The 13,130-nt window shown below is 32.1% G+C and overlaps 1 protein-coding gene across 4 annotated transcripts in view; it reads right to left on the bottom strand.

The window, feature by feature from the left end:
• The window catches only part of LOC143986886 (protocadherin-11 X-linked-like), a 2,116,396-nt gene that overhangs the window by 1,711,373 nt on the left and 391,893 nt on the right, over nt 1–13,130 (bottom strand). The window contains exons 4-5 of one of the 4 annotated variants that reach the window (XM_077485318.1): nt 13,034–13,123; nt 8,439–9,259 (exon numbers count right to left, since the gene is read on the bottom strand). The exons of the other annotated variants lie outside the window; for them this stretch is intronic. Coding sequence (XP_077341444.1) covers nt 13,052–13,123 — 72 coding nt within the window. The 3' untranslated portion in view covers nt 8,439–9,259; nt 13,034–13,051. Of the gene's footprint in view, nt 1–8,438; nt 9,260–13,033; nt 13,124–13,130 lie in introns of those variants that run through there. 4 annotated transcript variants of the gene reach the window in all.

Raw genomic sequence — 13,130 nt, 5'->3', positions numbered from 1 at the left:
TATTGTTTTGTTTTGTTTTGTGTTTTAATTTTTTTGTATAGATATATGTTTGTCCCATGCATGTTTGAAGCCATTTACTGTTGACTGTCTCACTACCTCTGCTGAAAGTTTATTCCAAGCATCAACTACCCTTTCAGTAAAATAATACTTTCTAAAATTTGGTTTCAACTAATTTGGAATTTATTATGGCTAGAAGTCAAATAAAAATGTGAATACTTTATTTTGTGGTAAAACAATGTTTTTTTTTTTTTATAACATATCTTACATAATCAAAATAGGTCAAATGAAAAAAAAACAAAAAACAAACAAAAAAAAAACAATAAAATTAAACAAAAATAATCCAAGGTAATTAAAATGCTCTACTCCAGCAATAGGAAGACTGGAAATATCTCTATAGTAGTTAGTCCACAAAATATATTATTTTTTATTTTGTAAAGGAAAATTGTGAATATGTTTTTTTCTGGTAAATATTAAATACTGAATATTTTTTTGGAACATATCTTACATAATCAGTAAAATGAAAAAAAAGACAATAAAAAAAGACAAAAATAATCCAAGCTAATTGCAATGTTCTACTCCAGCAACAGGAACACTGAAAATATCTCTATAGTTAGTCCACTGCAAAATATTTTTTTTTTTATTTTGTAAAGTAAAATTGTGAATATGTTTTTTTCCTGGTGAATAACAAATACTGAATATATATTTTTAAAAAACATATCTTACATAATCATTAAAATGAAAAAAAAAAGACAATAAAAAAAAAGACAAAAATAATCCAAAGGTGATTGCAATGTTCTACTCCAGCAACAGGAAAACACTGGAAATATCTCTATAGTTAGTCCGCTTCGAAATATTATTTTTTATTTTGTAAAGTAAAATTGTGAATATGTTTTTTTTTCTGGTGAATAATAAATACTGAGTATATAAAACTTGTTTTCATTAAAATGAAAAAAAAAAGCCAATAAAATATAGATAAATAAATAAATATTCCAAGGTAATTGCAATGTTCTACTCCAGCAACAGGAACACTGGAAATATCACTATAGTTAGTCCGCTGCAAAATATTATTTTTTATTTTGTAAAGTAAAATTGTGAATATGTTTTTTTTTTCTGATGAATAATAAATACTGGATATATAAAACTTTTTTTCATTAAAATGAAAAAAAAAAAGCCAATAAAATATAGATAAATATTCCAAGGTAATTGCAATGTTCTACTCCAGCAACAGGAACACTGGAAATATCACTATAGCTAGTCCGCTGCAAAATATTATTTTTTATTTTGTAAAGTAAAATTGTGAATATGTTTTTTTTTCTGATGAATAATAAATACTGAGTATATAAAACTTTTTTTCATTAAAATGAAAAAAAGACAATAAAAAAAATAAAATAAATAATAATCCAAGGTAATTGCAATGTTCTACTCCAGCAACAGGAACACTGGAAACATCTCTATAGTTAGTCCACTGCATAATAATATTTTGTATTTTTAGCCAGCTGGAGCTCTTGGTTGCTTTTCACATGTTGAAATGTACAACTATTCTGTACATTTTTATTAATTTATTATGACTAGGGCTACAGTAAAATATGTTAATTATTTTTTTGTTCAGGTAAATATTAAATATTGCATATTTTGTGTTAATTTATTTACAACTCAAGATGAGTAAAAAAAAAAAAAAAAAAAACAGGAAAGACAAAGGAAAAAAATATATAATTTTAATACCTTATTCCAGCAACTGGAACACTGGAAATGGATTTCTATATTTAGTCGATTCAATAATTAGATTTTGTATTTTCAACCAGCTGGAGATCTCAATTCCTTTTTTTACATGTTCAAATGTTATCTCCTTACAGCCAGTTGAATAAAGCCTGCTGTATACAAAGATCAGTAGCTCAATCGGCATAAAATACACATAGAGCCGAATAGGTCATTACATCGGCTTTGTTCTCTTCGCAAACAGATCCAATCGTGCAAAAAATATCCTGTTTTTATTCTATTTCCGCACACGATTCATGTCCCAGCATTTTTTTTTTACCTTGTCCCCATAGGGAGTAGCTTTTATTAATCCCTGAGGACGTCCTTACCAGGCTTGTAAAGTTCTTGCAAGGTTTCCGTTGTCGTAAACACGCCCCCCGAGCTACATCTCCAGAGAGCTCCTTACCTAAACTGTGGCCAGGCTCATGGGAGTCAAGGCAGTTTTATCGTCTGGCTGAATGTAGGTGAAGAGGGGTGGGAGATGGGTGGAGTTCAATATTGAGTTGGCCCCACCCTTTGCCGCTATAACATCTTCATGTAACAGCTATAACATCTTCAACTCTTCTGGGAAGGCCGTCCACAAGGTTGAGGAGCATGTCTATGGTAACTTTTGACCATTGGTCCAGAAGCTAATTTGTGACGTCAGGCACTGATGTTGGACGGGAAGGCCTGTCACGCAGTCTCCGTTCTAATTCACCCCAAAGGTGTTCTATCGAGTTGAGGTCAAGACTCTGTGCAGGCCAGTCAAGTTCCTCCACCCCACACTTGCTCGTCCATGTCTTTATGGACCTTGCTTTGTGCACAGGTCCAAACCATTTGGTGGATTATGGTGTTGGGTTGTCTTCCAGGGGTTGGGCTTGGCCCCTTAGTTTCAGTGAAGGGAACTCTTAAGGCATCAGCATACCAAGACATGTTGGACACTTTCATGCTCCCGACATTGTGGCCCCTTCCTGTTCCAACATGACTGTGCATCAGTGCACAAAGCAAGTTCCATAAAGATACGGATGAGCGAGATTGGGGTGGAGGAACTAGACTGTCCTGACCTCAACCCAATAGAACACCTTTGGGATGAATTAGAGTGGAGACTGCGAGCCAGGCCATCTCATCCAAACCTAACCTCTAAAAGACAACCCCACACCATAATCCAGCAAATGATGTGGACCCGTACACAAAGCAAGGTCCATAAAGACATGGATGAGGGAGTTTGGGGTGGAGGAACTTGACTTGACCTCAACACGATAGAACACATTTGGGATAAATTAGAGTGGACACTGCAAGCCAGGCCTTCTCGCCAACATCAGTGCCTGACCTCATAAATGCTCCTCTGGAAGAACGGTCAAACATTCCCATAGACACATCTCCTAAACCTTGTGGACGGCCTTCCCAGAAGAGTTGAAGCTGTTATAGCTGCAAAGGGCGGAGCCAACTCAATATTGAACCCTACGGACTAAGGCTGGGTTGCCATTAAAGTTTATGTGCGTGTAAAGGCAGGTGTCCCAATACTTTTGACAATCTATTGTAGATAGGAAGGTAGATCATGGGGGGTAGGATGGGATGAATTAGAGTGGAGACTGCAAGCCAGACCTTCTCATTCAACATCAGCGCCTGACCTCACAAATGTTCTTCTGGAAGAATGGTCAAACATTCAGGCAGGGCAGGTGTCCCAATACTTTTGGTAATATAGTGTGTATATATCTCAAACCAAACGAGTAATGTATGTGAATCCAAGTGCAAAAAAAATCAAACATTGACAACATGCAAATTCAAAAAGGAATGTGAAAAAATGTTCGTGACGCAACCGTCCAGGGAGGCCATCTATGGTGTACCCATACAATTTCACAGTTCATAAAGATGCTTACAATGGTGATCCATGGGTAAAAATAGACACCAGCGTGATCATCCCACCACCATGAATAATAAGGGTACCCTTACCAGAGAGTGTAGACCCAGGTACCTTACAGTACTTGGGTACACAATCAGAGGTAAATGGACATCACACATGAAAACCAGACCTCTCAGGCGTCTCTGAAGGATGGATCTCCTCTCACATGTCCACAGCTCTAGTGTAGATGGACTCCAACCAGGACCTGCCGTCTCTAAAAATAAGGAGTATACGGCACTTGTTACAAATTGTGCAATGACGCGTTTCATCAAACGCGCAACTTAACCACGATGCGGTTCATATGAGGATGTCGTATTTGACGAAACCCGTTAGGGTCCAGCTATTGCCGAAGTCATTGCACAAACTGTACCAAGCGCTGTATACGCCTTATTTATAGAGACAGCAGGTTCGGGTTGGAGTCCATCTACACCACAGCTGTGTTGGCATTTGAGAGATCCATGCTTCAGAGATGCCTGAGAGATCTGGCTTTCCTGTGTGATGTCCATTTACCCCTGCCTGTGTACCCAAGTAGTGTAAGGTACTCTATGGTAAGTGTGCCCTCATGGGTGTGCAGCCAAAAAATCTGCAGCAACTGTGTGATGCTATCACGTCACTATGGAGAAAAATCTCTGAGGAACGTTTCCAACACCTTGCTGTATCTATGCCACCAATAATGAAGGCAAGAGGGAGTCCCGTACTAGGAAGGTGTAGTTAATTAATAAAATGACCAGTAAATAGTGGCCATCACAACGCGTTTCACAGACTCGGCCTGCTTCCTCAGGATAAAACAGTGAAATTACTGTCAACGTCATGCAATAAATAATTTTTAGAAGTCAATCAAATAATTTCCAAAATTGTCTCAATGTCAACATTTAATGGAAAATTTCTACTTTATAATAGAATATTGAAATATGGACAATTTTGGAAGTTATTTGATTGACTTCTAAAAATTATTTATTGCATGATTTTCGCAGGAATTTGCTGTCCCGTCATAATGAATAAATGAAATAATTTCCAAAATTGTCCATGCAATGTAAAATATGTATTTGATAATTGTGTAGATTGAATACTGATATAAGGACAATTTTGGAAATTATTCCATTTCATGTTTTTTTTTTTTTTTTGCATTAAATTCACTGTTCCATCCTGAGGAGTCAATCAAATAATTTTCAAAATTGTCCATAAATCAATATGAAATGTAAAATATGTATTTGATAATTGTGTAGATTGAATACTGATAGATGGACAATTTTGGAAATTATTTGATTGACTTCTAAAAAATATTTATTGCGTGATTTTCACAGTGATTTCGCTGTTTCATCCTGAGGAGTCAATCAAATAATTTCCAAAATTGTCCATAAATCAATATGAAATGTAAAATATTTATTTGATAACTGTGTATATTGAACACTGATATATGCACAATTTTGGAAATTATTTCATGCATTAATTTCACTGTTCCATTTCGAGGTTGTCAATCAAATAATTTCTAAAATTCTCCATAAATCAATATGCAATGTAAAATATGTATTTGATAATTGTGTAGATTGAATACCGATAGATGGATAATTTTTAAAATTATTTGATTGTCTTCTAAAAAATATTTATTGCGTGATTTTCACAGTGATTTCGCTGTTTCATCCTGAGGAGTCAATCAAATAATTTCCAAAATTGTCCATAAATCAATATGAAATGTAAAATATTTATTTGATAACTGTGTATATTGAACACTGATATATGCACAATTTTGGAAATTATTTCATGCATTAATTTCACTGTTCCATTTCGAGGTTGTCAATCAAATAATTTCTAAAATTCTCCATAAATCAATATGCAATGTAAAATATGTATTTGATAATTGTGTAGATTGAATACCGATAGATGGATAATTTTTAAAATTATTTGATTGTCTTCTAAAAAATATTTATTGCATGATTTTCACAGTGATTTTGCTGTTTCATCTCAAGGAGTCAATTAAATAATTTCCAAAATTGTCCATAAACCAATATGCAATGTAAAATATTTATCTGATAATTGTGTAGATTGAATACTGATATGTGCACAATTTTGAAAATTATTTGATTGCATGATTTTTGCATTAATTTCACTGTTCCATTTCGAGGTTGTCAATCAAATAATTTCAAAAATTCTCCATAAATCAATATGCAATGTAAAATATGTATTTGATAATTGTGTAGATTAAATACTGATAGATGGATAATTTTTAAAATTATTTGATTGTCTTCTAAAAAATATTTATTGCATGATTTTCACAGTGATTTTGCTGTTTCATCTCAAGGAGTCAATTAAATAATTTCCAAAATTGTCCATAAACCAATATGCAATGTAAAATATTTATCTGATAATTGTGTAGATTGAATACTGATATATGCACAATTTTGAAAATTGTTTGATTGCATGATTTTTGCATTAATTTCACTGTTCCATTTCGAGGTTGTCAATAAAATAATTTCTAAAATTCTCCATAAATTAATATGCACTGTAAAATATGTATTTGATAATTGTGTAGATTATATACTGATAGATGGCCAATTTTGGAAATTATTTGATTGACTTCTAAAAAATATTTATTGCGTGATTTTCACAGTGATTTCGCTGTTTCATCCTGAGGAGTCAATGAAATAATTTCCAAAATTGTCCATAAATCAATATGCAATGTAAAATATTTATTTGACACTTGTGTATATTGAATACTGATAGATATATAATTTTGAAAATTTTTTGATTGGTTTCTAAAATGATTTTATTAAAAGATTTTCTCAGTAATTTGGAACATCCTGAAGAAATGGGCCAAGTCTGTGAAACCTGTTGAAATGGGATGCCACTTCACCATTGGTCACGATCTTGATGCGTACTGGATTATATTGCACTGATAATAAAAGGTTTAAATAAGTGCTTACCAAGGTAGCGGTGTTAGGCAAAGCATACAAAATGGAGTTTATAGTGCTAAGGTAAGAACCATGTATTGATCTGTAACTATTTAATACTTTGATCTATATTTTATATATTTGGTGATATTCTTTTTCCATTGTGAAACAATTTTTTACATAACATTTACAGTAAATGCTTTCAAACCATTCGGATGTGTCCCTGATGAAGCAGCAGTTGGCTGAGAAACGCGTTGGGTTAAGCAGCCGGATACACCACCATCAACTTTGGAATCTATTTGGAACTTTTTATGGTGTTTTAGATGATGATTGTACCTTATGGTTGTAACTAGACTTGGGTGGCCATTAAAAGTGTTTAATACTTGAAATCCCTTTTTCTTTTAGGAATTTAATTGTGTCGCCTCACTTTTAGTACAAAGCCTTTAAAGTCTCTTATTTTGGTAATGACTTTTTTTTACATTTTTTGTTGTCGTACTTTTGGGATGTGGCATTGTACAATTTTCCACCAAGATATGGTAAAATGATTTTTATTATTTTGTATATATTTGGACTAATTTCTTTTTTTTCTTTTTCTTTCTTCTTTTCTTTTTGATTTAGGAAATGGAAAATGGATAAGGTGATTCTGGGCATAGCTGCTGAGGATTGTGGATATTTATTTATTTATTTATCTTCTTAGGTTGCTATAAAAACGGCGCTATATTTTCATAGGATAAACATAGAAGGTGCTATGTATGATTTTATTATTATGTCATTTATTGATTTATTCTTCCAATGTATTTTTTTTTTTTTTGGGAGTGGCCGTAGGACCACGTGACCCAAACACTAACCCTGGCACTGACCTAGATCGAACCTTGATCTAGGTGTTTTCTTTCTTTATTTTTTTTATTTTTTATTATTTATGTATTTTTTTTTCTTTCTGCAAGGAACGAAAAGGATACATTGTAGCCTTCTTCTCCATTCACAGAAAGAAAAAAAAGAAGAAAAAAAAACAGAGGGGTGGGCTTCACGGTGACTGATCACAATCCAGCCAATCAGAGGCTACCACAGTGATCAGGTGACCCGGATTCAGGAGATCTGGGTCCCGAGCCCCCTGGTGTCTGTGCTGGGAGTGTGTCATGCGCCCAGCACAAAGAGTGAAGCACATATGTGGCCTCAATGCACTGGGCTTTCTTACGTATATATATTACACTGGCAAGAAGGGGTTCTTTTTTTATATATATTTATAGTCACTCTGTTTCTCTTCCCCTTTCCCTCATAAACTACGTGTGTTTTCACCCACAGAGAGATATGAGGGAACACCCGGCCTACAAAAGAAGGAGCCATTGATTTTCAGAGCTGCGGGCTGCTGGCATTGATCCAGGCAAGTATGATTAGAGAAGTGTGACATTTTATTATTTTGTATCACAAAGGTGAATTTAATCTTTTAATACATATTTAATGCACTGAATCAAGTGCGATTCTCTGTGTGTATTACCAATTAAAGAGGAATTAAAACGACATTGGTCAATTTTTTTTATTTTTTATTATTATGCGCACAATAATAACATATAGTAATTAAATAATATTAAAATAAAATTTTAAATTAAAAAAATAGAATTAAATAAATATTAGATTGTTTGAATAAATATTAGAATTCAAATTGAATATGAATTAATTTTTAAATAAACATTTAAAGCTAAACTCCAGGCAAACAGATAAATATGCCTGAAAATACAGGGAGCTATTTTATCTGTTAAAGGATTAATATTTCTATCTATCTGGTCCTGAGATTTTCAGCACTCTGCCACAATGCACAGGTGTCTGACAGGGCAGGTGTAACTGTAACTTTATATTTGAAGAAGCATAAATAGGTAATAACAAATGTTCAAGAAAAATGACAAAAAAACATAATAAACAATGCTGACACTTTATTGAGCAATATATTTGTTAAATCGGAACACCATTTGTTTTTAAATAAACATAAGGATTAGGAAGAAATTAAAAAAAAAATCAGAAAAAACTTTAAACAGAAAAAAAAAATTAAATTTTTTATGTATATATCGTAAAGAAATATTGTTTTTTTTATTTTTCTTTCTTTTTTTTAAAAGAAAAGTAAAGGGAGTGTCAGCAAATTAGCAATCTGTTAAGGTCACACACTTAGCTATTAAATATACATTGTATTAAACATATTTTCAATAAAAATTTTAAGTATAAAGAACATTACATTCTTTTTTTTTTTTCTTTTTTTTTATGTATGCATATGTTTTATTGCTCCCTAATTCAATATTTGACAAACAGATTATATAAATAGAAATAAATAAAAACAAAAGCCAGGATTTTTTTCGTTTTTTTTTTTTACAAGCAATATTTGAAAACAATTCACTATTTTATTTATAACTGCCTCTCAAAATGAGCGACAGGAAAAGTCCATATTTTTATATATATATATATATATATATATTTATATTTCTACCTTGGTTTTCGATGACTACAGTATGACACAAAGTTTGTTGTCCATCATTGGATGAAAAAGACAAAGTTGCCTTGCTCTGGATACCTTTGGGTAGTCTTGCTGGAATGGTTCGTCTCTCCACATCCAAATAAAAGTTCTTCAGACAGAGAAGGAATCTTTTTTTCTCGTGCTGTTTCCATTTTTCCATGTTTGCTGGATTAACGTCAATGTGTACGCAAACGACCTCAGTACATGACCTCAGATGCGGCGACGATGTCAGAGCTGGCAAACAGAGAAACAGCATGAGAAAAAAAAAAAAAATTCTCCCCCGAACCATTTCACCAAACACTACACCGTCATTAATAGCTGAAAAAGTTGGCCAACTCTACATCGTCATTTCTACTTCAGTCTGTTGGCCAACTCTGCATTGGCATGACTATCTAAAAAAGTTGGTCAACATTAAATAAGTTGGTCAACATTAAATAAGGTCATAACTAAAACACATTTTCTAGTTCTGTATTGTCATTACTAATCGAGTTGATTTAATAAGCAAAATACAGTCACTTCAAGAACTAGTCTATAAAAAAGGTAGTATGATTACAGAATTCCTACATATTTTTAAAACCGAATGTAGCTAATCTCTAACCATTCATTAGGCTGAACTTTTAAAACGTTATCAGTAGACTTCTTGGAAATTAACTAACTTTTCTACCTATAGAAGTTTAAAAAAAACATGCAGTTTTATTGATGTATTTATAGATTTATAGTATAAGGATAATACTAAATTTGTTGCTTATTAGGGTTGGAAATATAGAGGAAGGTTTATTGGTATTGCATTGTAGATTTAGCAATTATTGTAATCCTAAGAAAGTTTCTACAAGATACATATTGAGTAAAATGTGTGATTTTCAGGCTAGGTATATCATCAATGTATCTGGGTTTTTAAACTATGGAAAATGAATGATTTTGTTATTCCTGAATCAATACAATAGAATAAAATGATATTTGAGCAAACGAAAGTTTAATTTTGAAACGAAACTAGGAGAGAAGAAATGCATGGCATCTGAGAAAGTCCAAAGTTGGATCGCTGAACTAAACTCAGATCAGAGTTAAAGTACATCTGAGAAAGTCCAAAGATGGATCTCTGAACTAAACTAAGTCCGAAGTTGGATCCATAGGAACTTGAAATGCATTCAGATGTTATGGATTAAAAAAAAAACTATTAAATAGTATCAGGCAAATGCAACTTTTGTTGCGTTTTTTTGTTGCGTTTTAGAGTTGGACACCTAGAGGGATGATTACTATAATCTTTTTGTAGATTTAGATAATATAATATTCCTAAGAAAGTTCCTACAAGGCACATATTAATAAAATGTATGGTATATCAATAAAATGTTTGGTATATCATCGCTATATCTGCATTTTAAACTTTTAAATATGAATGATTTTGTTGCTGACTCAATACAATTTTTTTAAATTGAGAGGTGGTGCTTTATGGACAAAACGAAAAGAATATAATGAAATGATATCTGAGAAATCAAAAGTTTGATCTTGAACTAAACTAGGAAAAAAGAAATGGGTGATATCTGAGAAAGTCCATTGTTGGATCTATAGGAGCTTGAAATACATTCAGTTTTTATGGCTTACAAAAAACCTAACTATTAAATAGTATCAGATAAGTGCAATTTTTGTTGCTTATTAGGGTTGGAAATAGACATGTGCAAAAGGAAAAAAATTGTTTAGTTTAGTTTCGTTTTAATTCATTAATTCATTAATTTTGTTTAATTATATTTGTTAACTTCCTTAAATTCGTTTTCCGATTTTGTTTAGTTTTCTACCAAATTCGAAAAAATCGGCCACATTCGAAAATATTTCAACCAAATTCGAAAATATTGCTACCGGATTCGAAATGATTTCAACATGATTCGACATTATTTCAACCACATTCGAAAATATTTTGTGACCCGAATTTAGGGCCATGTATCTCGGGGTCACTTGGTGCTAAAACATTCTCTGCTCTAATAACTAATAACATTTTGCGACCCGATTTTGGGGCCACATATCTCGGGGTCACTTATAGCTAGACACCCCAAATTTGGTATACAAACACAATAATACTAGCACTACAACATATCCAAATTTGCAGTGTCTAGCACCAAGTGACCCCGAGATACATGGCCCTAAATTCGGGTCACAAAATATTTTCGAATGTGGTTGAAATAATGTCGAATGCAGTTGAAATAATTTCGAATGCAGTTGAAATAATTTCGAATTCATTCGTTATATTTCTTTTGTATTTGTTGTAATTTGTTATTTTTTTATTCGGATGCATCCGAATGTCCGAAAGATGCAAAATTCGGCCGAATTTCGATTCGTTACGAAACGAATTGCACAAGCCTAGTTGGAAATCTACAAGGAGCATCATTGGTATTTTTTTTGTAGATTTAGCAGTCATATAAAATCCTGAGAAAGTTTCTACAAAATACATAATAATAAAATGTTCCATTCTTAGGCCAGGTATGTATCTGGGTTTTAAACAATTAAGTAGTAATGATTTTTTTTATTCTGAATTTAATACAATTTTTAAAAAGAGGTGGTGCTTTATGGATGCAATTAAAAGAAAAGAACAAAATGATATCTGATAAATCCAAAGTTTAATTATTAAACTAAACTAGGAAAGAAGAAATTAATGGAATCTAAGAAATTCCAAAGTTGGATCTATAGAAACTTGAAATATATTCTGCTTTTATAGATTAAAATTTTATATATATATATATATATATATATATATATATATATATATATATATATATATATATATATATAGTATCAGACAAATACAACTTTTGTTGCTAGATTTGGAAATCTAAAAGGGTGATTACTGATATTTTGTTGTAGATTTACTAATTATAATAATCCTAAGAAAGATTTGACAAAGTACATAATTGAAAAAATAATTACATTTTCAGGTTAGGTATATCATCGATATATCTACATTTTTAAACTATTACATTTGAATGATTTTGTTATTCCTGACTCAATGCAATTTTTAAAGAGAGGAGGTAATGCTTTATAGACAAAACTAAAAGAATAGAATGAAATTATATTTGAGAAATCCAAAGTTGGATCTGTAGGAGCCGGGAAAACATTTAGCTTCAATGGATTAAAACAACTATTAAATAGTTTCAGACAAATGCAACCTTTGTTGCTTATTAGGGTTGAAAATCTAGAGGGAGGATCATTTGTATTTTTATTGTAGTTTTAGCAGATATAATAATCCTAAAAAAGTTCCTACAAGGTACATATTAATAAAAAATGCAATTTTTAGGCTAGGTATACCATCGATATGTCTGCATTTTAAACTAATACCATTTTTAAAGAGAGGTGCTGTTTTATGCACGAAACTAAAAGAATAGAACAGCATAATATTTGAAAAATGTAAAGTTTGATCTTAAAAAATAAACTAGGGGAAAATCAATGGATGACATCTGAGAAAGTGCAAAGTTAGATCTATAGAAGCTTGAAATAGATTCAGCTTTTATGGATTAAAAAACTATTAAACAGTATTAGACAAATGCAACTTTTGTTGCTTATAAGGGTTGGAAATCTAGAGGGAGGATCATCGATATATCTGGATTTTTAACTATTAAATATGAATGATTTTTTTTATTCCTGACTCAATATAGTTCTTGAAGAGAGGTTGGGCTTTATGGACAAAAATAAAAGAATAGAATGAAATGATATCTGAGAAATCCAAAATTTGATCCTGAGACTAAACTAGGAGAGAAGAAATAGGTGACATCTGAGAAAGCCCAAAGTTGGATCTCTAAACTAAACAAAGAGCAGAGTTAAAGTACATCCGAGAAAGTCCAAAGAGGAATCTCTGAACTAAACTAAGAGATTTGAAGTGATAGAAATGTTCAACACCAAACAATGACGGTGTCTGCTATTCTTTGAGAATCGTCTAAAATAAAAAGGCTTTTAATGTTAATGGGTGTTATGGGTCAGTAAGAAAGAAAAGTTTTGTCAAGAGTTTCTAGGATATGGAGAACTCACCAAGACAGCAAACAGTGATCAGGACACCGCTGTTGGCTGTCCAACATTAACTGACGCTGCATTGTCAAGAATCCAATGAAAGCGGAGCGGCTGAAAT

The sequence above is a fragment of the Lithobates pipiens genome, unplaced genomic scaffold (genome assembly GCF_037356315.1).
Source record: "Lithobates pipiens isolate NorthernLeopardFrog02 unplaced genomic scaffold, aLitPip1_a1.2 Scaffold_1, whole genome shotgun sequence".
Taxonomy (NCBI): Eukaryota; Metazoa; Chordata; class Amphibia; order Anura; family Ranidae; genus Lithobates; species Lithobates pipiens.
The sequence above is the reverse complement of the archived record's forward strand: the minus strand, read 5'-3'. Positions and strand labels throughout refer to the sequence as shown.